Source organism: Rhipicephalus microplus, chromosome 9 (genome assembly GCF_043290135.1).
Source record: "Rhipicephalus microplus isolate Deutch F79 chromosome 9, USDA_Rmic, whole genome shotgun sequence".
Lineage (NCBI taxonomy): Eukaryota > Metazoa > Arthropoda > Arachnida > Ixodida > Ixodidae > Rhipicephalus > Rhipicephalus microplus.
Genome location: NC_134708.1, coordinates 49,239,147 through 49,264,950, shown reverse-complemented (window position 1 = coordinate 49,264,950; position 25,804 = coordinate 49,239,147). Strand labels below are relative to the sequence as shown.

General features: G+C 48.6%; 1 protein-coding gene across 1 annotated transcript; it reads right to left on the bottom strand.

Annotated features, from left to right (window-relative positions):
• Positions 1–714: 714 nt before the first annotated feature.
• LOC142772257 (ATP-binding cassette sub-family C member 2-like) lies at positions 715–18,731 on the bottom strand. The gene is made up of 7 exons (XM_075874452.1): positions 18,702–18,731; positions 18,327–18,518; positions 18,001–18,192; positions 15,243–15,401; positions 13,885–14,051; positions 12,205–12,399; positions 715–1,157 (listed from the first exon to the last, which is right to left on the bottom strand). The coding sequence occupies exons 1-7, from the start codon at positions 18,729–18,731 to the stop codon at positions 1,001–1,003; spliced, it is 1,092 nt and encodes a 363-aa protein (XP_075730567.1). The 3' UTR covers positions 715–1,000.
• Positions 18,732–25,804: the final 7,073 nt, after the last annotated feature.

Sequence of the window (25,804 nt, the reverse complement as noted above, 5' to 3'; positions counted from 1 at the left end):
TTTCTTCAAATCGCGCGTTACGTTGTGTGGTCCATTATCTAAATAGGTGCTTACTGTCTTCGTCAGAGAAGAAACAACGTAAATGGGCCGCCGAACTGATCGTCTAAGACCATTTACGGCTCTCTAACACGTAATTTCTTAAGAGTAAGACATGACGGTTGCTGCTTTTGTGTGGCCTCATATACGTCGTGGGATGTATCCTGAACGGGCTTGTCACGAGGCCCCACTGGAAATTTCGATTGCACGTTAGAAGGCAATGTTAATAGGATTTCGTCAAAATACCAGACAAGCTAAGATAAAATGAGCAATTTATGGTGAGACTATAAGTGTTATAAGAGCCGGAATGAAGGGTAATCTTTCTTCACTCCTGCCGTCGAACGACTCATACCGCTCAGACACACTGCAGCAACAGGTCCAGCAGACACATTGGAAATATGCGCCTTGGCTATTAACGTCCTAAAAGACGGGATTCATAGTCTGTATAAACGCTCTCTCCCTATGCGTCAGTAGTTCGCAACCGAGAAGAACTATAACAGCTGTAGTGAGCACTTCATCATAACGTGACAAGCACAGCCTTCCCTCTTCTTTTCTCTAATTTGCCTCGTGAAACACACGTGTTCGGGTCTTGTATTGGCCGAAGAAGATGATTCGCGCGTCGTGGCCAATGAAGTTACAAATAACGCCTGTGATGAAAGCAATATCTTCTATAACCAAGAGCGTCTCCCGTGAGAAAGGACACATCAACATCAGTTTCAAATTCCGACCTATTTTCCGCCACGAAAGCGCGTCGTACTCTGCAGATAACCACCAACGACCACCACCGATAACTACCGAATGATCTTCATGCCAGGCTAGTTCCTTTGTAACATTCAAACCCTTTAGGTTCGCACTTCGAAACTGTGGGTGATTTCTGTCTTTCGACTCGCCAAGTCATGTTATGGTAACCATATCGATGCACGTTTTGACGACCAGCAAGAGCGCCTTCATGCTCTTAGTCACTTCATCGTCCAGCACTTGCTGCGATGTCTGGACATTGAACGTCGAACGGCAAGGCTCCGGCGTTTCTCGCCATCGCGTAGAACGCCGAAGTTGTGTCCGACAGCAGCGTCTTCACCGGCCCGTACTCCAGAACGGTACCCTCCGACATCACAAGAATTCTGCAGCGACAAAAAACAAACAAACAAAAAAAACATGTGCTTTCAATCACGGACCTTGTTGCTTTGAATTGAATGATTCAACAAGAGCAAGTGCAGTAAATGTCGACGTGCTGTCGTGTTATCTTCGTTACACTCGAGTAACAAAAAGTGTGGAAAGCCCCGACTGTACGATTTTTAGCAAGTAGCTTGCCATGCCAGTAAAAATATATATGTACTCCAAAATGTGTCACGCACTGGGATGCTGCCGTGCCCACTCATTTGCTCATTATTTTTCATTATGCGAACGTTACGTCGTCTGGTGGTCATGCATCAATTTGCGACTGGCGACCAAGAAAGCAACCGATGTTCGCACCTGTGTGTGACTGAAACCCGTCGCCACGCAGAATTCAAGTATGCTCAAATGCCGCGCGCATTTTCATTTCCCTGCTAAAACAAGCTGACGTCCTGTTCCTGTCTCCCGATTCATTCAGACGTTCGAAAGTGTAGTGGCGTGATGGAAGAATCGAGCAGCGTGCGAATGAGCCAAAACAGTTGTTTTGCGGTTAAAAAAAATGCCCCCTCGTGACCAACGACAAACCGCTTTGTGGCTAGCTGAATTGGTCGCACGATCGGTGCTACTCCAAGGTGTGAACCAGTCTTTACCATAGGGCTTCCTAAAATAAACTAAAGGGAACGCTGGCGCTGCGATCGTTCAGCGACCATGGGAATGATGGGTAGTACACAGATTTGCCTAGTCTTCGTACTTGCGGGTGGCGAACCCCACTTGCGGCTTCGTTTATTGCTGATTTTGGTTTTGTTGAAAAAAAAAACGAAATATTTTTAATCTTGTGGCCTAATTTGTAATGGTAAGCCTAAAAAGAAGGTGGCGAAGCGCTACTGCTGAACATTTGTTGATTTTTGTTTCCTGAGAAGACAGTTCTGAGCCACACGAACACACACGGAGCCAGAAGCAGGCCAGAAGTACGATGATTAGACAAATCTGTGTACTACCCATTATTCTCATGCACGCTGAATCCCCGGGCGTTGCATCTCCCATAGACACTAGCGCCAGAGTTCCCTCTAGTGTATATTAAGAAACTCTATGATCTTAACGTGCGTTATCGCTCGGCGAAGCTTGTTTGCATATCTTAAAAGCACAGTAGCGAAACTCCCGGTCACTGTTAGAAGGGGGACAACCACGTGACCTGAGCAGAGACGTCGTGTATGACGTCACTGGTTGAGCGGCATGTCGCTGGGGCTCTTCTTCTGATCGCAGTGATCCTGGCAAAATATTTAGAATCATGAAGAGGCATGGCGTAGGAATACCTTTTTTTTAATCTGCAAACTATTGGGTGTATATTGCTGGTTCACTGCTTGTATAACAAAACAGGGTTGCTTCTCCAGTCCATATCTTTGCTTTTCCATTTATGCCTAAGGCGATTGGAAAGATTTACTAAAAATCACCGAGTACCTTATGCATTCACTTCAGACGACTTCAAAAGGAAAGCCGTATTTTTCTTGTCCGTCGGTGCATTGATACTGCCCTGGCACCTTTCGAAAGATTCCTGCTCCTAACGAGGTTTCGCATTGCTTCCGAGATAGGTAGCAGCTGCTCAGGTTCTCATAGCCTCCGTGATCGGACCACCTTTGACTAAACTATGGTGTCGTGTGACGACGATGAGACGTTATTTCATGTCGCAGTGACGTAACGATGATTTTATAATTACGCCACAGATTTGTGCAAATGTGACGTGATAATGACGCCTCGTGATGACGCCGTCGTGTGACATTACCTCAGTCACAGAGACGTAACAATGATTTTATAGTGATGTCGCAAATTCGTCGAACTGTGACGTCATCATGACGTCTTGTGATGACGTGATCGAGTGATGATGATACCTATTCGTTCCCCACCCCCGACACTGTGGAAAGCTGACGGTGAAATTTCGCGTTTGATGAGGCATCGAAGGTGTTTTTGCTTTAATCAAATCACCTAATAGTCAAAAAAGCAAGGGAAAGAGCAACACTTTAAAAATTGGCAGATCCCACGTACAGTGGGAATCAATGATATGTGAAGCAGGAACAAGAAATGTTCATAAGTCACTTTAAAATTAGCACAACGTTACGACGTGGAAGTAAATGATGCCGTACATGACTTCCGTGTCATGTATATTACGTTTGGATGTGTCGCTCACTTTCATCATCTAATCACGCCACGTCATACCAAGTTTAGTATATGTTGAGCAAGCGAAACGTCCGCGAGCACACTACGAAGGAGGTATGTTGTCATATTCTTACATGACACATGTGTCTCAGGATTATCATGTTTGCACCAGTCATATATTTCGTCATCTATTGACGTCACTTAACACCAAATTTGATATATGCGGAGCTGGCAAAACATGGGCGAGTGCATCATGAATGGCCCAATATACTCTTGTGAAGCGTTGACGCGCGCGCACGCTGGGCACCGCGACGCTACGTTAGCAAAACGCGAGCACTCTATACTCTCACGCGAGGCGCGACCAGCGTCTGTCGGCGTGGCCCGACGGAAACCGGCGCGACATACTGCATTTCGCGCCGAAGCGTTAGCCAGACAACACTGCGTCTCCCTCTTTTCGTGATGGAGAAACGCCGGCCGCGCTGAAACGCGCATGCGTCAAAACAACGCAGCGCGGCGCGCGCCTGCGAGTAAATGGCATGACCGGCGCCTGGCATGGCAACGCCGACGTGACGCGACGAAATGAACGCCGGCGAGCACGTGCACCGCGTTACATCAAAATGTATTGGTGCCTTGAGTGTGGCATGTAGTCATGTTATCACATGACACGCATCCGATATTTATCATGTTTGCACCAGTCACATATCTTCGTCATCCATTGGCGTAAAGTAATACCAAATTTGTTATATGTGAACCTAGCGAAACGGCCGCGAGCGAATCATGAGTGTGGCATGTAGTCATGTTGTTTCATGACACGCATGTCATGATTATCATGTTTGCATGTGACATTTACATATGTCGTCTGTTCGCGTCGTGTAATACGAAGTTTGGTACACGTGAAACTATAGTGAAACGGTCGCGAGCGCATCATGAGAGTAGCAAGTAGTCATGTTGTTACATGACACGCAGCTCATGATTATGATGTTTCCACCAGTCACAAAGCTTCGTCATCCATTCACGTACCATAATACCAAATTTGATATATGTGACGCCAGCAAAGCGGCCGTGAGCGCATCATGAGCGTGGCATGTTACATGACACGCTTGTCACGATTTTCATGTTACGAGTCTGTCGCTTGTGTTCACCCGACAATCATATCATAACATACCAGTTTTGCAACATGCCATGTGAACGAAACCACCGCAAGGGCTTCAGCACCATGGCATGCAATTCATGACATTCATGACATATTGACACGTGCGGTTCTTTTGGTTTACGAAGGAAGACGCTATCACTTTCTGTTAAGCGCAACGCAGGCCGCGTTTATCTTGTATGCCACTTTGGAACGCGTTACGACGCGTGTATAAAAAGCCGGCGCAGTGCGCCACTGGGGGTCTTTTCTTTTTTTTCCGTCGGCCGACGACTGTTCACGCCGCTGTTGCTATGAGTTGTGTTTGGCCCCGTTTTGCTGGGCACAAGTTCGCCCAATAAACAGTTCGCCTGACACCGCCCTGACTCCTGCGTGCTTCCTCTCAAGTGCTGCGTGTTTCACAACCTCGTGACATCTGGTGGAGGTGCTTCTCGGTCCATGTACCGTACGCCCCCGTCCAGCCGTGAGCCAAGCCCAAGCCGGCAAGAGGACGACGCCGACCCGGTCGTTCGAGTGAGCCGAAGACAACAAAGACTACCGCCCGAATACCTGCCGCTCCCCGACAAGGACAAGAAAACAAAGGCTGCTACGAAGCCGGCATCCACGATGATGGAAGCTAGTTCTTCGGCAACCGTGGTCGTCAACCAGCCCAAAGAGCCGCCTACCTTCCGCGGATCGACCTACGAAGACCCGGAAAGCTGGCTTGACATTTACGACCGCGTCGCAGCCCTCAATAAGTGGGACCCGGACGACAAGCTGCGTCATGTGTATTTTTACCTGGAAGACGCCGCAAGGACTTGGTTCGAGAACCGCGAGTCAACGCTTCGAACCTGGGACGACTTCCGCGTTGCTTTCCTGCGCACCTTTGCAAGCGTCGTGCGAAAGGAAAGAGCCGCAGCACTGCTTGAAACTCGGGTGCAGCTCCCCAACGAAAACGTAACGATCTTTACGGAGGAGATGACGCGACTTTTCCGCCACGCCGACGCCGACATGTCCGAGGACAAGAAAGTTCGCCTGCTTATGCGAGGAGTGAAGCAGGAGCTCTTCGCCGGACTGATCAGAACCCCGCCAAAGACGGTACAAGAGTTCCTCTCCGAGGCTACCACCATCGAGAAGACTCTTGAAATGCGGACCAGCCAATACGATCGGCGCATGTCGCCAGACGTCGCAGAAGTCCGAGGACTCTGCCCCGACGACCTGCGCGAGACCATACGTGCTATTGTTCGTGAAGAACTGCGCCGCATGTTGCCATCGTCTCAGCCCCAAGTCGCCTCTCTCGAAGACGTAGTCCGCGAGGAACTACAGCGCTCACTGAGCGTTCCTGAACGGCCACAGCCCCAACCGGAGGCGATGACCTACGCCGCTACTGCACGACGACCTGTCGCCGCTCCTCGCCACCACCAGGACCCAACGTCTCCGCAGTTTCGTCGCCAGCCACCGCCGCCACCCCCGACGCCTTCCCGCTCGCCAGTAATCCAGCGCTCGCCGAGGAAAACTGACGTTTGGCGCACCCCGAACCACCGCCCACTATGCTACCACTGCGGCGAAGCCGGGCACACCTACCGCTACTGCCAGTACCGTGAGATGGGACTGCGTGGCTTCGACGTGAACGCGCCGCGTCCGCGCCCAGGTGAGCGTCCTCGCGACATCGCCGACTACATCGCCGGATCGCAGTGGCAACAACGACGACCATCCCGTTCACCTTCGCCTGGCCGCTACGTCTCCCCGGATCGCCGCCAGTACACCGGCCCTAACCGGGGCCGATCCCCAAGCCCCTACCCGGGAAACTAAAGGCAGCAACCGATGGAGGTGCGGTTGCTGCACGACGCAATGCCGAAGATCCTCCTCCGCCGCCGCCGCCGCTGCCGATGACGACGACCACGACGCACGAACTTTCCCGACGTAGTCGCAGTACGCCGCCTGAGCAGAGTCTTTACGACAAAGCCTCGCCACCTACGCGACATAGCAGCACCGGACCAAGCCGACGCAGCCGTGATCCGACGCCCCGACCTAACCGGAACGCCAGACGACGAACCACCGACCTCGACGTGATCATCGACGGCCACAGCGTCACCGCCCTAGTTGATACCGGCGCCGACTACTCTATCATCAGTGGTCTCTTCGCCGCTAAGCTCAAGAAGGTAAAGACTGCATGGGAAGGACCGGATATCCGAACAGCAGGGGGCCACCTTATAACACCGACTGGAACCTGCACGGCAAGAGTCACGATTCACAGCCAGACGTATTCTGTGAATTTTGTGGTCCTGCAGCAATGCTCGCGAGACGTCATTTTAGGCATGGATTTCCTGGACCAGCAAGGCGCAGTAATCGACCTAAGATCCAGGTCAATCACGCTGTCCACGGATAATGCAACGGCGTCAGACTGCAACGTCGCTCACAATGCCTTGAATGTGACAGAAGAGCAGGTAACCATCCCGCCACTGTCGAGCGTCATCATTTCCGTTGGCACCAAAGCGTCTACCAACTTACAAGGTGTCATCGAAGGCGACCAGCACCTGCTCCTAAACCGTCAGATGTGCGTCGCAAGAGGCATAGCCAAGCTTCATAACGGCGAAGCCAAGGTAATGGTGACGAACTTCAGCAACGAATATAGGCACTTAAATAGGGGCACGACGGTAGCACATCTAAGCGAATTTGTGGAAGCGAGCAATGCCTTCGCCCTCACTGATTCTCGGGGAGCCGCAACGTCGACAGCAGTGTCCGCGCCCGCCTTCGACGTCAATCAAAGCCTTTCCAGGCAGCAACAAAAGGAGCTCAAAGCCTTACTCCACCAATACAAGGACTGCTTCTCGTCGTCGTCGAGGCTTCGTCAGACCCCTCTCGCGAAACATCGCGTCATAACCGACGAATATGCCCGTCCGCTCCGTCAGAGCCCCTACCGAGTTTCTGCACGGGAACGCGAGGCCATCAAGCAACAAGTCGACGAAATGCTGCGTGACGACATCATTCAGCCGTCTACGAGTCCGTGGGCATCACCCGTGGTGTTGGTGAAGAAGAAGGACGGAACCCTACGTTTTTGCGTCGATTATCGTCGCCTGAACAACATCACGAAGAAAGACGTGTATCCCCTCCCACGGATAGACGATGCTCTGGACAGACTCTACAACGCCAAGTATTTTTCGTCGATGGATCTCAAAACAGGCTACTGGCAAATCGAAGTAGACGAGAGAGACCGAGAGAAGACTGCCTTCATAACACCAGACGGCCTATTCGAGTTTAAGGTCATGCCCTTTGGTCTTTGCTCGGCGCCTGCGACGTTCCAACGGGTTATGGACACAGTACTCGCAGGCTTGAAGTGGCAGACTTGCCTCGTCTACTTGGACGACGTAGTCGTATTTTCTTCCAACTTCGACGAGCACCTCCGGCGCCTTGAAGCTGTTCTTCGGGTAATCAAAGCCTCGGGACTTACCCTGAAGCCAGAAAAGTGCCGCTTCGCCTGCGAGGAACTATTGTTCCTTGGCCACGTTATCAGCAAGTCGGGAGTGCTCCCTGATCCACAGAAAACAGCTGCGATAACCGACTTTCCTGCACCCACCGACAAGAAAGCAGTACGCCGATTTCTTGGCCTCTGCGCTTATTACAGGCGCTTCGTGAAGAACTTTTCGCGGATCGCCGAGCCACTGACGTACCTCACGAAGGCCGACGTCGACTTCAAATGGGAAACGCCGCAAGTCGAGGCATTTCAAGAATTAAAGCGACGCCTGCAAACGCCGCCAATACTGGCGCACTTCGACGAAGAAGCTGACACCGAAATTCACACGGACGCAAGCAGCACAGGGCTCGGCGCCGTGATCGTGCAGAGGACCGACGGACTTGAAAGGGTCATCAGTTACGCTAGCCGGTCACTTTCGAAGGCAGAAGCCAATTATTCCACGACAGAAAAGGAATGCCTTGCCATCATCTGGGCTACATCAAAGTTCCGCCCCTACCTGTACGGCAGGCCTTTCAAAGTCGTGAGTGACCACCACGCCTTGTGTTGGCTAGCTAACTTGAAGAATCCATCAGGGCGCCTCGCACGGTGGAGTCTCAGACTACAAGAATTTGACATCACCGTCGTCTACAAGAGCGGACGAAAGCACTCCGACGCCGACTGCTTGTCTCGCGCCCCTGTCGATCCGCCGCCCCAGGATGACCAGGACAACGACTCTTTCCTGGGACCCATAAGTACCGACGACTACGCGGAACGCCAACGAGCTGACCCGGAGCTCAAGATCCTCATGGACTACCTGCAAGGCAAGACCGCCGACGTGCCGAAAGTATTCCGCCAAGGACTGGCTTCGTTTTTCCTGCGAAACAACGTCCTCCTGAAGAAAAACTTCTCGCCGCTCCGCGCCGACCACCTCCTCGTGGTACCTTCAGCGTTACGTTCAGAGGTTCTGGAAGCATTACACGACGACCCGACAGCCGGACATCTTGGTGTTTCCCGCACACTGTCACGAATACAAGAGAAGTACTATTGGCCTCGCCTCGCTGCCGACGTCGCCCACTACGTAAAAACATGCAGAGACTGTCAGCGACGCAAGACGCCGACAACTAGGCCAGCCGGACTTCTGCAACCCGTCGAACCACCTACACGGCCATTCCAACAAATCGGCATGGACTTACTGGGGCCGTTCCCGAAGTCAACTTCTGGCAACAAATGGATTGTCGTAGCGACTGACTACCTCACCCGCTATGCCGAAACAAGGGCCTTGCCCAAGGGCACTGCCACCGAGGTCGCCATGTTCTTCATTGAGAACATCGTCCTCCGCCACGGAGCCCCCGAAGTCCTCATCACCGACAGAGGTACGGCCTTTACGGCTGACGTAACGCAAGCGATCTTGAGGTACTGTCAGACAAGCCACCGCCGAACCACCGCGTACCACCCACAGACGAATGGCCTCACCGAGCGTCTAAATAAGACCATCGCCGACATGCTGGCCATGTACGTGGACGTCGAGCACAAGACGTGGGACGCCATACTCCCGTATGTAACCTTCGCGTACAACACGGCCGTGCAGGAAACGACGCAGTTTGCTCCATACAAGCTCGTCTACGGACGGAGCCCAACAACGACGCTTGACGCCATGCTACCGGTCGGCACCGACGAAGAAGACCTCGACGTCGCCAGCTACCTGGATCGCGCTGAAGAAGCTCGACAGCTAGCCCACCTGCGTATCAAGAGCCAACAGACGGTCGACAGGCGCCACTACAACCTTCGACGACACCACACCGAATACCAACCAGGTGACCTTGTCTGGGTCTGGACGCCGATACGACGACGGGGATTGTCTGAGAAGCTCCTGCGACGCTACTTTGGACCCTACAAGGTAGTCCGACGTCGTGGTGAACTGGACTATGAGGTCGTGCCCGATGGCTTAACGTCATCCCAACGACGCCGTGCACGACCCGAAGTCGTACACGTGGTGCGACTTAAACCTTATTACGCGCGCTGATTAGCTGTGACGCATTGTTAATGTAATTTATTGCATGTACTCTCTCTTATGTTCTGTCTTTAGCATCGGGACGATGCTTTTTCAGAGGGGGGTAGTGACACGTGCGGTTCTTTTGGTTTACGAAGGAAGACGCTATCACTTTCTGTTAAGCGCAACGCAGGCCGCGTTTATCTTGTATGCCACTCTGGAACGCGTTACGACGCGTGTATAAAAAACTGACACGTGCGGTTCTTTTCGTTTGCGAAGGAAGACGCTATCACTTTCTGTTAAGCGCAACGCAGGCCGCGTTTATCTTGTATGCCACTCTGGAACGCGTTACGACGCGTGTATAAAAAGCCGGCGCAGTGCGCCACTGGGGGTCTTTTCTTTTTTTTCCGTCGGCCGACGACTGTTCACGCCGCTGTTGCTATGAGTTGTGTTTGGCCCCGTTTTGCTGGGCACAAGTTCGCCCAATAAACAGTTCGCCTGACACCGCCCTGACTCCTGCGTGCTTCCTCTCAAGTGCTGCGTGTTTCACAACCTCGTAACAATATATATGACAATTTTCATGTTGTGACTAGTTAAATATGTTCCTCATACAGTCCTGTTATGCCGTACTAAGTGTGGTATCGATAACATTATCGAAACGGTCAGGAGAGCTAAAAATCGTAGGCGGGTCGGTCGGTCGGTCGGTCGGTCGGTCGGTCGGTCGGTCGGTCGATCGATCGATCGATCGATCGATCTATCGATCGATCGATAGATAGATACGCTCAAAGTCACCGAAGCTCGCTAAGAAATGCTTCGCATTTAAAAAAGGTATATTACAACTTCTGCTTCCATTGTGAACTGCTACCATAGTGCTTCATAAAGAAAGCAACAGAATACCAATCAAGAAGGGTGTAAGGCAGGGGGACACAATCTCCCCAATGCTAATTACCGCGTGCTTACAGGAGGTTTTCAGAAACCTAGAATGGGAACAGTTAGGGATAAGAGTTAATGGAGAATACCTTAGTAACCTGCGCTTCGCCGATGACATTGCATTGCTGAGTAACTCAGGGGACGAATTGCAACTCATGATTACGGAGTTAGACAAGGAGAGCAGAAAGGTGGGTCTTAAAATTATTCTGCAGAAAACGAAAGTAATGTACAACCTCGAAAAAGAGCAGCGCTTCGAGATAGGTAATAGTGCACTTCAAGTTGTACAATACTATGTCTACTTAGGGCAGGTAATAACCGCAGAACCGAACCACGAGATTGAAGTAACTAGAAGAATAAGAATGGGGTGGAGCACATTCGGCAAGCACTCTCAAATTATGACAGGTAGATTGCCACTATCCCTCAAGAGGAAGGTATATAACAGCTGTATCTTGCCGGTACTTAGCTATGGAGCAGAAACCTGGAGACTTACAAAGAGGGTTCAGCTTAAATTGAGGGCGACGCAGCGAGCAATGGAAAGAAAAATGGTGTGATAACCTTAAGAGACAAGAAGAGATCAGAGTGGATTAGTGGACAAACGGGGGTTAAGGATATCATAGTTGAAATAAAGAAGAGGAAATGGACATGGGCGGGGCATGTAGCGCGTAGACAGGATAACCGCTGGTCATTGAGGGTAACTAACTGGATTCCCAGAGAAGGGAAGTGGGTTAGGGGGAGACAGAAGGTTAGGTGGGCAGATGAGATTAAGAAGTTTGTGGGTATAAATTGGCGGGAGAGAGCACAGGACCGGGTTAACTGGCGGAACATGGGAGAGGCCTTTGTCCGGCAGTGGACGTAGTCAGGCTGATGATGATGATGATGGTGATGATGATATTACAATTTCGCGCCGCGAAGCGTAAATGCGCAGCATCTCTTCTAATTGCGACGTCATACCTCATTTTTATTTCTGCTTGTTGTAGTCTTTACTATACATAAATAGTGACGGTGACAAAGACCTGCAAACTTCTTGACACGTTAAGCAGAGCCATTGACGGTAACTGGAAGTCCGATCTAGCTTTAATGAACAAAGAAGAAGGACATCACTTAGAAGTAAACAACTGGATGAAATAAAATGAGGGGGGTCACGATTAGACAGAATGAAACGGGCAACAGCTTCGCTGCCCGACTGCCTTCAGGGCGTGAAACAGGCTAGACCTTTCGTATTCCACTCAGTGCATTACTAATAATTGGTGTGCCGTGCCTTCACATGGCGTTCTATTGCATTCGTGTGGCGAGAAAATAAAACTGGCGGAAGCTCGGTCGGTTAATTATAAATTTATTGTGGATTCTCACTGCCTTCTAATAAATTCTCACACACACACTCTCTCTCTATTGTGGATCACTCACTTGTCGTAGTCGAACACTGTGTGGATGCGGTGAGCGATGGCGATCACTGCGCACTCGGCGAAGGCGTCCCTCAGCGTGGCTTGAATTAAGTGGTCAGTGTCACCGTCCATCTGCGACGTCGCCTCGTCCAGAACGAGGATCTTGGGCCCACGAAGCAGAGCGCGAGCCAGACAGACCAGCGGTCGTTGACCGACGCTGCACAGAACATGTGACTGCTTAGTAGCACTCAGGTGCGCGAGACATTTCGACGAGTAGAAAACTGAACCGGGGCAAGTGGCGTAATGCATAGGATAGTTAACAGGTGGTCAGTGAGAGCGTAGAAGTGGATTCCAAGGGATGGAAAACGTAACAGGAGAGGACAAATGCTTATGTGAGGGAAAAAATGAAGTAATCCGCAGACAAAACACACAGTCACCTCGCGCAGGACAGGATCGGTTGGATGTCTATGGAAGATCTCTTCGTTCGCAGGGGACATAAAATAGACAGGAGATAGATCAGTCATAAAATTTAAGCTATTTGTGTGACGTAACAATTTGGCCCGTTAAACTCTATTCTGTTCCACTTTATCATGAAGGTGCTAACGATTGACTTGTACGTACAGACAAAACCCGCACTGCCGGAACAGATGAGGCATATCATCATTAGGCACTCCTCAGATTTTATTTATACCGACCTTTATGCTGACTGCAACGATCCTTCATATGCTCAGAAGTTTCTGAACCATTTAAGGTGGTAGAAGGGATGGCAGATAGGAGGTACTACTTATTTTTTTCTTTACGTCAACTCGGACCAATGTATGAATTAGTGAAATAAACTTCATGCAAGGAATAGTCTTGCTATTACTAGTCTTGCTGGCGTAATATTTTCTACTGCCACGCAGCTCATTGTTAGCTTGTTATTCTTCGCGACGCGTCCGCCTGCAGCTAAGCCGTCACACTTCTATTTTGACAGCGGAATAAAAACAATCAAGGCATGCTTCGAGTGATGTTTGTCAGCCATGCGTCAAGCAGTAGATATCAGTTTGAACGAAGGGCGCTGACTGATAACAGTTGTAATAATATACAGCAGTCATGGGGGCCACGAATTGTTTCGCCTTAGAAAAAGAATATTTGGGCCCATGTGAGGTCGTTTGTGGAAAAAGGAATGCGCCTTGGGCGTAGCGCTGCTGTCAACCGGCCTTTCCATAGCGCTACTGTCGCGCAGAAACAGGTGGGCGCGCACTCGCTTGATCCGAATCCTGGACGGTAGACTTTGCATAAACTGATATTCTCGCGCCCCAAAACCGATGCAATGCCAGTCTGGATGTCAAGACAGAATGGAGACGTTTATTCAACACAAATTCACAACATCAATGTAGATTACAGAGAGGTTGGAGTTACGACAGCTCGAGAGAGTGTGAATGCAGGGACAGTTCTACTCCGCCTATATACGGGTTATTTTCTGGTGTACTCGGTTGATTTGAAATAATGTATGCATAGCTGTTTAGATACCAGATAAAAAGTGGTGATGAATTCAATTGTGCTTTGACTTTTCTGAATGCGCACAACCATAGACTCTTATACGCAAGCAAGATAGGCCGTAAACTCTGCAGTAGTACCACGAAATGCTCATCGCTATGAACGGTATCGGCATTGATGCAAACGGTGCTTGAAGAAGGCTTAAATGGTTCCGACACTGCACCTGAAATTAGAGCCTCCGTCTCCTGTCTCGAGAAGCAGCCCCTCCTGTCGGCCAGCGACTACGTCGGACAGGTGCGCCTGCCGCGGCGCTGTCCAGAGCTGCGCGTCCGAGTGACTTCGGGTAGGGTCCAGGTTGTCCCAAAGACTGCCACGCACCAGACTGGGGTCCTTTGAATTCATCAAAACGAAAGACAGTCATTGGACTGCTAATTACGTGACATATAATGAAGACAAGAGATATATTTAAATAAAGTGAAATGGTCGAGTTTTTTAGCGGGCCGTGGGAATGGTTGGCATCCTCAGTCCAGGACCCTATGAGCCGCGGCCGCCCTGCGCGCTCTCACCAATATATTTAGCTGGACCCCGGAGTTGATGGTTCCCTTTGTTATATGGTTGGGTGTGTTCTATAAGTCCGACACTCATGATCAGAAACACTTCAAGGGGCACAGTAGGACGTTGCTAAGGCAACAGGCAGTTATATTTGGTGTCCACAGCAGCTTTGCATACGAAAGTGACCTTTAAAATGGTTCTCGAGCTTCCTGCCTACGTGTGGCTGCAGTGGACGTCTAACTAAAATGGTTTATCATGAAAGCATGGATTCAAAGCTGGACAAAGAACAGACGAACAGGACAAGCACTACACGTACGTTGTAGACCCTAACCTGCGCATCGGTATTCTTTCTATGTCCTGTATCGAATCCTCGCTATCCAGCTTTCAGGATTAAGAACCAACTAGCCAAGTAACAATTTTAGGAAGTCTCTGTTCTGTAATAAAGCCTATGACAATGTACTATGCGGGGCATATCACGCTGCAGCTTGTTGTCTTGTATGTATGTTACAATTGAGCGATTGAAGTAGAACTATGATGAGTCTCACACACGCGTGGGCTTCCTGTCTGGCGGGTGCGTAATCACTGCGCTGCAAAACGTTTTCTTGCACGATGGTAGCATTAGAAGAAAAATTCCGCAGCAAGTAGTTTATCCCTTGAATGTTCTTGCTCGCGGGTCTGGGGCGCCGCCTTTACAACTAAGTTGTCTGTCTTCTGCCGTGGTCGTCATCGTAGTGATAGTAGTAGAAATAGAATGGGTAGACGCCACGCAGCTCACGTGACTAATGATGAGGAAGTGAAAAAACTAAAAATAAACCAAGACGTTGACGATGTTCCAGATGATGGAGCGATGGTATTCGTTTTAACTATGATGACTGATGCTTATGACAAATGACGTTGATGACGACGGCGATGTTTGAAATGGATCGAAGCTGTCTTATTCTACCCTTGTATCACTTGCACGCTTACATCTTTGCCATCGTACAGTTTTTGTGGCGCGAAACAGGCAGACCTTTCTTCACTCTTTCTCACCTGTGGAATAACGGTGATGGCGGAGCGAAGTTTTCTCAGAGGAACTGTGGACACGTCCACGCTGTCGATGAGGATGCGGCCTCGCGACGCCCTCAGGACGCTTAGCAAGGCCAGAACCAGTGACGACTTGCCGGCACCCGTACGTCCAACGACACCCACCTGCGTGGTACAGAATATACGCATAGCAGATGGCCGGTCTAAAAGCGCAAGGACTCCTGAGGAGACATAGAAGTGCAAGAGTTGTTGACGCCAAGGAATCACTGATGAGAATCACGCAGTTGCAAAGCTTGCTGTTATGAACTTTCGTAATAGCGGGAGACGGTTTCGCTGTGCCAATCAGCGTCCAATTAGTGTAGAACCAAAGCATAGACGTGTGCAGACTTTTAAGAGGGGAGGGGGAGTATGGCAGACACTTCAACCCCCCCATCCCCCGTGATAGAGCCAAGCAGAAAACGAGCCCTACAGTTTGACGCAGAAATGAAAAAATGGCAGCATATCCACGGAGTGAATGATGGAGAGTGGGGCAAAGAATCCGTCCGTCCATTCGTTCTTGCTTCCGTCCGTCCATGCGTGCGTGTGTACGTGCGTCCGCACGTCCATCTCTGTGTCCGTCCTTGCGTTCGTCCATGCATCTGCTCCTGTGTCCGTCCATGCGTCCATCCGTCCATGCAGCATCCGTGCGTCCGTCTATGCACCTGTCTGCGTGTCCATTCGTCCACCTTTTCAACACTCCAAGTACCACCATCTCGCATCTTCTGATCATATATTCCTCACATACAAGCACCGTGATCCAGTGGACATTCCAAGGACTAATAGAGAGGTGGCACACGCACACTTTCTTACGGCTCGCGCTTCGTGTCTACTTCCCGCCTTTAGCCACCCCGAGTTCATGGTATACCCTAGTTCACTGTATTCATGGCACTGCAGCCCAACGCTCACTAACCCTTTTTAAAACCAAAAGGGTTACGCCCAGCGAGTATAACGCAGCAACTCTTTCTTGTCAGATAGTGCTCAATGTACATGCCAATGGCTGCTAAGGGGTAATGAGAGACAGGAGAATTCGGCTTTTATTTAACGCCCACGCTGCGAATTTTTTATTGTTCAACAACGCACAGAAGAAATCTCCCACCGGCACCACCTTGGGGGTCAAAATGTAAGACTGGTTACACACTACTACAACGGCTACGAGGGACAAACGGGTGCCGCTATAACAAGCTTCGCCCCTAAAAAATGTGTCTCTTGTTTACCTTGAAGTATTTTTGTGGTTGTGTTTGTGTGAACCATCTAAGGTACATGTTATTTTAACGTTATCTCATATCCACGTTCATGTAAGTGACGTCTGTTTTGTCACTATCGTTAGAGTATGGCTAAGAAGGAAATGTTTTGTTGAGTGTTATTGACGTCTCTGGAAATAAATTTTTTCTAAACAAAAAATAGCAAAAGCGTAAGGAAGACTCGTGTAAAAGCGTCGCAGAGCTGTGGGGGCATCGCGTTAATGTTGCGTAATAAGGTATGGTCTCAGATTGCTGAATTGTTATTTCTTTTTTACTATCTTCATTGAATTAAAGAGAAGCGTTGCTTTCAACGAGTGGTGGGACGCTGATGTTGGGCTGCGCGCCACTACTCGTTGAAAGTACTGTTGTTTCCATCACATGTACACTAGTCAAGCAAAGCGTCAAGTCAAGCGACAGTCAAGTAAAGACGCCCTTGACTGAATTAAGATCGCGTGCTCTGCCACTTATATACAATCCGCCGGCGTTACAGGGAGACGAGGCGAGGCACGAGACGAGCCAAGCATGCGCAGTGGCGGGGTTGACGGTGCTGACATCGAAGCGCGACATCGTGCGACAACGAAATGAACCGCATTAAAAAAAGCGATTACGCGCGTCTAACAGCGACCCGCCTTTAGTCCCCAGCTTTCTACAATGATGAGGGTAAGATAAAGGTGGACAGCAAATAGTTCTTGTAATGCTACATCAGGGGTAATAGGCCGCCATGATCTACCAAACTTTGCACCACCGTGACATTGCACCAAAAATCACACCATATTCACGGAGTGAATGATAATGAGTGAGGCAAAGCATCCGTCCGTCCGCGTCTCTGTTACTTATGGTGATGAAACTTATGATGATGAAACTTATGATGAAAACTTATGATGAAAACCCTAGGAACTATCACGCTAGGTGATGTATCTGGCATGGTTGAGTAGCACTAAAACACGAAGTAGAAGAAAGCACACAGGATGAGCGCTGTCTCGACAGTCAAATATTGATTTACAAAAAAAGGAAAGAAAAAACATACCGGGAACCAAGTTTGAGTTTGGCAGACATACACAAAAATGAGAAATTGAAACAAGTCGCTTTACACCACAAGTGCGCATAGTTAACAATCATGCAAGATCTCCAACGAGCCCAACTTTTAATTCTGCTGGTGGCTGGCTATGTCCTTGCTTAACAAAGTCTACTTGGAGCATAGAGTTCTTCCTAGACATGTTTGAAATCACAGAGGGTAACGTGGTAGGGCTTTCCCACTAAATAGCTAGAAACTTGAGCACGTGAGCTCTTCCTGCCAAAACCCATACCTGGTCTGTTCCATTGTGACTGAACTGTTTTACAAACCACGAGATCTTATGATATACAACTTATGTTGAATTCCAATGGCAGACTTGGAGCAGCCTATGGAATTGGCGAACGAGCACTCCACTGTGGTGTATACAGCAACGTAGACACGCAACAAGGCCACGCAATGTTGATCTCACCTTTTCATGGGGTTCGACGACGAACGTGACACCTTTGAGTACGTCGGGCAGTGTTCCTGGACGATATGAAGCCGAGTACTTCTCGAATTCCACGAGGCCTTTACTGGGCCACGAGTCATCGAGTGCTGCTGGCGCAACGAGAAGACTGTCACCGGAGTCGCCTTGATCGGCCGCCCTTTTCTCAACGTCAACCTGTGTCGATAGATGGATGGAGAGAACTTTATTGAACATCCGGCAAGGTTTAACGCGACTCTGACAACGAACACTCCACTGTGGTATATACAGCAACGTAGACATGCAACAAGGCCACGCAATGTTGATCTCACCTTTTCATGGGGTTTGACGACGAACGTGACACCTTTGAGTACGTCGGGAAGTGTTCCTGGACGATATGAAGCCGAGTACTTCTCGAATTTCACGAGGCCTTTACTGGGCCACGAGTCATCGAGTGCTGCTGGCGCAACGAGAAGACTGTCACCGGAGTCGCCTTGATCGGCCGCCCTTTTCTCAACGTCAACCTGTGTCGATGGATGGATGGAGAGAACTTTATTGAACATCCGGCAAGGTTTAACGCGACTCTGACTTCGGTCTCCCACGGGGAAACATCAAAGGCTTGCCACTACACCACCTCACGGGCTTGCTGGACCACCCGCGTTTTCAATGTCTAGGTTCGAGCTGCGCGCAGTGGCGGCCCACCTCACTGACAAGGTCTCCAGTGTAACTGTCACCATTATGACAATTAATTACCCACCCACAACATGTGTTCTAGTGTTGCTGATCCTTCCTGACATATTGGTACGTGCTGTCTTAATCTTTGTCCAGATATATTCGTTTTAGGTGGACTGGGTCAGTAAAGGTGTTCCCTCCATCGAACAAATGGTGGTGTGAGGGTCTCGATATATCACGCAAAATGCACATGCATATAATGCCTTGGCTTTGCACGACACGCGGTGTTTCGACCTGTGCCACGTGTAACTGACGAACGACATGTGTAATGTTTTTGATTGTACGGCTATCGCCGAGGGTGCTCAGAATATCTTTTGCTGTATTATGAGGGGCTCTGCCTGTTGAGTGAACCTCCTGGGCTTGCTGGTTCTGTTTTTACGTTTAATCGTACGCAAACGCAATCTGAATTTCATGACCACAAAATAGTATTTTTTACTAGGTCGAGCTCGTCTAATTCTCCGTTTTTGTAGGGAGTGCCGGCAAACAGCGCATCAAATGGCTGTAAATCACAGTTATATTTTGGCGTCAACATGCAAATACGCTGACACGCAAGTTATTGTGAATACACTGTCCATTGGGGCAGTGGATATCGGTTAGCTGATTCACATTTGAGAACAACCACAACCAAACAACGAACAACCAAACTTGCCTTGAGTAAAGTTATTGAGACAGAGAGGCAGGCAAGTATTGGCTTTCTCAAGAATTTTGTTGTACTTTTTAAAGGGCTCTCTATCGGCACCGTCAAAAATGCCCCATGGAAGCCTGTGCAGACAGGGGCTATTCTCAGTACGCTCTCTGTACTTGAGCTGCAGGAGTATTTCCTATCATTTTACAAATTCCGCTTTCTGTTCCTTAGCAGATTTTGTCAAGATGCGCTGGAAAATTTCTTCTCTACTCTTAGAGCTAAGCATCCGATTCCCCGGTTATATGAATTTAGGTGCGCGTTGCGTTCCGCAACGTTAGCACAGTTTCTACACGCTAGTGCTGATGGCAGCTACACTAAGGACGGTGGCTTTTTACTTGCAGGTTTGAGCTCTGTCACAAACGACTCCAGTTTTCGGAGCATCCGCGGGCTCGACCTTCCAAGGAAGGGCGCTTTTGTGTTGGGGGGACGACATCCGGCGACTATAACGACCCAGCGTGGCGCCGGCTCGTCTTCCCTGCACCGGTACCGGAAGGGGCACCAGCGATCTAAACAAGGAAAATTACTCCCAGATGAGACGGGAACACGTGTACGCCCCTGAGGCGGTTTGAACTGCATCGGAAGAGCAGTTGACGTACAGCCAGCAACAAGTGCGGTCGTCGGTGTCGCGAGTCTCGCGTAGGCGGCGAGCATGAAGTGACCCGTGCAACGTATTGAGACGGCTGCAATTCCGGGCACCCTCGTCGTCTACCAAGCCGGCGAGATCTCCAGCGGCACCCGTCAACTCCCCTACGTGTACCAAGAGCTGGCCTGGTCCGTATGGAACTTTTATTGTGACTTTTTTTTAAACTGTTAAATTATTTTAACCAGCCTGTTTTTTAAATATTTGTAGGGTGCGCTGCGTCGCACGTTGAAATTCAAAAGCGCCACCATGAGCATTTTGTAATTATTTCCTTGTAACCCTCTTTTACGATTTCCATCTTGTTGTTATTTTATTAATGTTCCGCATATTTGCCTTTAGCCTGTATCTTTTGTAGTGTTTTTAGCCCATTTTGTTATATAGCTGTTCTTTCCATCGCGCGTATCAGTTTTCCTCATTTGTTATTTTTGTAATCTCCTGCCTTTGCCCCTGTTTTAATTAAATGCTTGTTTATGTGTAATCAAACTCCGTGTCTGCTCTATGAGTGCGTCGGTCAGGCCCACACACCACCACACGTGCAACCCCGCACGGGTCGACCAACCCGCAAATAAATTCGAAATGTGCCACTTCGAGGCCTTTCAGGCGTCGCAGGCCGAAGCGTAAAGTGGAAGCCTGCGAGTCTGCCGCACGTCGATGTTGGATCGGCGGGGCCTCACCCGAAGTGTGTGACAAGCTCAGACAATGACACACCAAAGAAACAGTTTTAATTCCTGCTGACATTCATGACATGAATATGTTAGAGCACGAGTCATTTTTGTACTTCACAGGGTATGTTGTTCACAGTGCTAAGAAGTTAGTAAAAAACTGTGATGCTTGTGTAAGTGTCATGACAGGGAACAAAGACGTTCCGCGACTCACACAGCTGAAATCGCACAAAGAAAAGTTAGCGTTGTGTGTAGCTTTTGAAGCAGTTGTAGAAGTTCTAAAGGTAGCGGAGTCTCACTTTCAAAAAAATAAAGAGCAGCATATCCATAATCATGTTCCTGTATCAGCCACCAAAATTGCTGTTAAAAGTGCGATATCGTGTAATACCTTGTTTCCACACTGTCATAATGTATTGGAGGCTATTCTTTCCGTGTTCTTCTCCGCAAGGATGCACATACAAGTAAGGAAAGAGACATTGGCTCGAAGCGTGCAAATCGACAATAAATGTGGAAGTAAAAGTGTAGGAATGAGAGCTGCTGTGGCCAACCTTCCTTAAGAAATAGCAGTGTAGAAAGCGCCCTTGCAGCCAATGTGGCGTGCGTGCCAGGAGAGCTCATTGGAGAACGCATTTTTATTCTATCTAGCTGTCTGCGCACCTTCAATAGCCTTGTCAAAATCTTTCCATCTTGCACGTCGTGCGTGGTTAAGAAACTGAAGTACCAAGAGCCATACTGTCCGAGTTCCTTAATGCTGCCATTGTCAACTTGTTGACAACATCCTGACTAGATTTACATTCCTTAAAAAATTTTGTGCAGCCTAGGTTCACAGCACTACCCCACGTGTACCATGCCATTCAAGTAAGCGGAAGTATAAGGACCAAAGCACAACCTGTTTTGGTATGTGATTGCTGTATTTTTCATCGTTTTAGATCATGCTTCCTGCACGGGACAACTCTTAAGGTATCTTTTAGTAGTTTACAATGTAACATGACAGCAAGTCACATAGATGAGCGCGATAGAAATAACCTGTACCTTTCCATCTTCTGCCATGGATGCAGTCATGTACAATGCGAAAATTTTTCGTGCAATGTTTTCATGTACTCATTGCATCCTCTTCAAAACACGCATATACACACAATGCCAATTTACCTTCCTATAAGCTCGCACGACAAATGAACGATAGGCACCTTAGGAACATCTCTTTACACAAGGTAATGTTTCATTTCATTTACACCATGAAGGCATTACTATCACTTGTGCAAATTGTAAGTACAAAATGTCCATTGAATACTTGTTCAAACAGTCTAGTTACTCCTCCAAGCAATGATGAACATGCCTGTCTCTTATCTGTTATGTAACGTACGACCAAGGTTTTGCGGTAATGTGTGAATATATAAACTGCACTGGTACGTCTATGCCACAGGGCACTTGTATAGCTAGTGGAAACGGTAGCTAACTGTTACAATGCAACTTCCCGTCACTTTGGATATATCAGTTTTTTTCCAAACGTCACTTGACCATACTGTCCTCTAGGCATACGCACAACGTGGCAACAACTTATCTGCAGTTTACATACACCGTTGAAGTGTTCCTGCCATGCAGACATTCGTGTATAAGTTTGTGGAAATTGTCACTCCAGTGTTTTACTAGAAATCTCAAATCACACAGGTCATTTTTGCAAGCACTATTGAATGCGCCTTTCACTAGTACGTCATGTGACATCACAAACTGTATTGTAACACCTCTGTGGATGTAGTGTGCATTGTTTAACTTTCATGATTCCATGCAGACATTTGTATGGAAGTCTGCGGAAATGGTTAGTGCAATGCTCTACTGTGTCATCACCTGTATATTTGAAAACACATATTATTGATCCGAAAGTTACTCAGTGAATCTTGCTGTAATACACCTCATGTATATGACAACAAGATGCAGTGGAAATCGGTTTGCATGTTCACCTTTGTTCATGCCTTTAAGGCATTCGTGTCTGTGTAAATTGTCAGTACAGTGTGTTGCTAGGCCATTCATTGTATGTTTCAAAGCACGCATGTTCGTGTTGAAAAAAATGTAACGGTGAGTCTTCCTCTGGTACCTGTTGTTCAGGCAATGATCAAGCAATGTTCTGCATTGAATGTCACATGCTGCAATTTTCTTCATAGATTTATTGTTTACTGACAAATGAAGTGTCTTGGTGTGGTTTGTGTGTCTTTGCAACAGCCCAGGACATGCTTGTTTATTCATAGGTGCCTGCTATGAAAATGTTGCCAGAGATTGTAACGAAGTAACAAGAATAAATATTTGTAGTCAACATTGTGCCTCCTTGTTCCTTTTAACATTCCAGTGTCCTGATTTACATAGGATGTTGAAATAGTGCCGTTGTACGTAGCTCAGTGCATCTATTGATGCATCAGCGCCATATTTTTGTCCTTTGCAGAATGAACGCCCCTTCCAGCGTTCTTGTGTTGACGCTTCTTGCGTCCCCTCAATTGAGCATGCACTTCCACGTTTAATAATTTCATAACCGCTCATTCTATATTTGTGTATGTGTATCAGTTATCATCCCTACCAGTTACATGTGTCGCCTAAGGTTCCTAGTTAAGCAACTTTGTTTTATCTGGGCGCCTTAGCCGTACCCATCTGCAGTTTTTTTTTTCACAATTTCCACCAGAATAGCAGCATTCGACACTTCGTCTGTCATCTCTAGCTGTCTGTTAATGTTACAGTAACATTTTTTACTTTATTGTTCTTCGGGGGCTGCTCAACTACTTGTCAAGCTTTTGGTTTGCTTTGAAATTAGCCCCACATGTTACCAAAGCTACATTGTACTTTGAATATCACGAAACAGCTGAACACTGCACAGCTGCTTAAAGTATTAACCAAAAAAGTGGACATATACCTTTGGGGAAAAAGGTTTAGCTATGGGGCTGTCTCTAAAATTATATTCACTAAATGGCAATAAGTGCTCAAGAAATTACACTGTAATGCTAAATATTATTGTTCCACTGCGGGCAGGGCTGGGCAGCAAGATCTAAGGTCCCTAGTTAAAACAAGGAACCTTGGCAAGATCCTTCCATCGCTTTCTAAGGGGTGGCATAGGGTGGGGGTGCATGCTGGAGGTGAGGGCGAAGTGCTGGTCGGTGCTTCTGACTGAAATTACAGCCCGTACTGGCTCGGGTGCACTCTATAAAGTATTCGGGTGTGCGGAAATGTAGCCACTCTGTCGAACGAGTTCACAATGACGGTTACAAACGGCACAATCCCGTGCACAACAGAGAAGCGCTAGTAGTGCGCCATCATTTGGTTAACATGCGGGAAGACCAGTGCTACAGCGAGTTTGCTGGAAAGGCCGCGCTCACTATCACGCTTTTCTAATGCCCATCGTTCAGTATTCCAGCACATTTCTGCTACTTGCCACTGATGGTGGGGCGACGACATCATCGCAAAGTTCATCACTTCGGGACAGTGAACGCGGCGGTGAGTTACAAAGGGTACAACGTGCGTGTCTGTTGGCGTCACTCACAAACGTCTCTGTACGCGGACGCTGTAGTGCCGGGACACCCCACTCGTAGAACCCTAACTTGTCGTTAAGTTGCGCGCACCTGCATTGCGGTGCCGCAGTATCTTTCATAGTCACCCAGCTAATATAACATGCACCATGATTACCTGGCATCCTGGTTGCGAAAGTGGACGTATTTTTTTTTAGAAAAAGCTGTAATCGCAGTGCTGCTAGTCAATGTTCGTTCAAGACTGGCCGCGGTTTTTCCCTGTGTGCTCACAAGCGGCTATGATCACTCGTCACAACAAATTGCTGCCCTGTGGTAAGTCAGGGTCACAGGATCCAGCGAGAAGAACGTTAACTGTGCCACATCACATGCACGAGCAAAACACATTCGGAGAACTGGACGAACTACGACGTACGATGCGAGACGCCATGGCTGATGGTGTGAAATATAGAACTTGCACAACGTTGCCAGTTGGGTAACACACATCACGCTTCTTCTTATGTTGTACCGCTTATTTTCAATTAGGTAACCTTTTATCCAAGGTCTCATTTACTTCTCATTTGGTATAATTGTTTCTATACGCCGTAGTAACTGAACACAAACGTTCGCTTTTTTATGCACGCTTTGACCCTTCTTGGGGGCGCTTCAGGCAAACAAGCGAGGAGGAAAAGGGAGGGTGTTGCTACATTGAAAAACTTTTTTATGTAGGGACCTTACAGCGACAGCGTCGACCGCGTAGCGCGCCGTCAAACGAAGAGAGAGAGAGACAGGCAGAGAAAAAAAAAAGAAAATGGTGGCTACGTCATCGCGGCGAAGCCCCAGCCTGCACGGATTTGTTGTGAGAACAGTCGCACCCAATGTCGTGGTGTCTCGTTTCCTGTAGCTACTCTACAGCCGAGAACGCAACATCCAGGCATGATGAAAAAACGCAACACATACAAAGCAGGACAGGGCACGCTGAAGCACAAAAATGTTCACGCAGAAAGAAGCCTCCACAGATATCGACGCACTGCAACATGCACAGCGATGGACGTTACGGAAGTGACACGAGCGAGCAGGGAGTGAATCTGGATGCGACAGCAGCGCCACATTTGTCGCTGGCAGTGGCGGCGCCGCGCAACATCGCTCAGTTTTGCAACCTCGGAGGAAGGAAAAAAGTCTGATCAATGAGTTTTACTTTTTTGACTAAAGAGAGGTTGAAGCCCAGTCCACTTCCCTCTAATTTGGCCTCTAATCCTTGCAGGTACATCATAAATAATAAGGGTGACAGGGGACACCCCTGCCTAAGCCCCCGTTTTACCTCTGCAGGCTTGGATACCTGTTTTTCCCACTTTATAACTACCTTACTACCTTTATAGATATCCTTTAAAAGACTAGTGACTACATGTTCCACGCCTAGTGTGTCCAGTATTCCCCACAATTCCTCTTGAACCACGCTATCGTACGCTCTCTCGATATCCAAAAATGCTTGCCACAGGGGCTTGTGTTCCTTTTCTGCTATTTCGATGCACTGCGTCAGTGAGAACAGATTATCTTCCAACCTCCTGTGTTTCCGAAACCCATTCTGCAGTTCCCCCAGCACCCCCTC

Coding starts and splice junctions, on each gene's coding strand:
- LOC142772257 (XM_075874452.1), bottom strand. CDS start 18,731: ATGGTGACAGTTACACTGGAGACCTTGTCA. Junction 18,193..18,326: donor TCGTCAAACCCCATGAAAAG/GTGAGATCAACA, acceptor CTATCGACACAG/GTTGACGTTGAGAAAAGGGC. Junction 15,402..18,000: donor TCGTCGAACCCCATGAAAAG/GTGAGATCAACA, acceptor TGTACCACGCAG/GTGGGTGTCGTTGGACGTAC.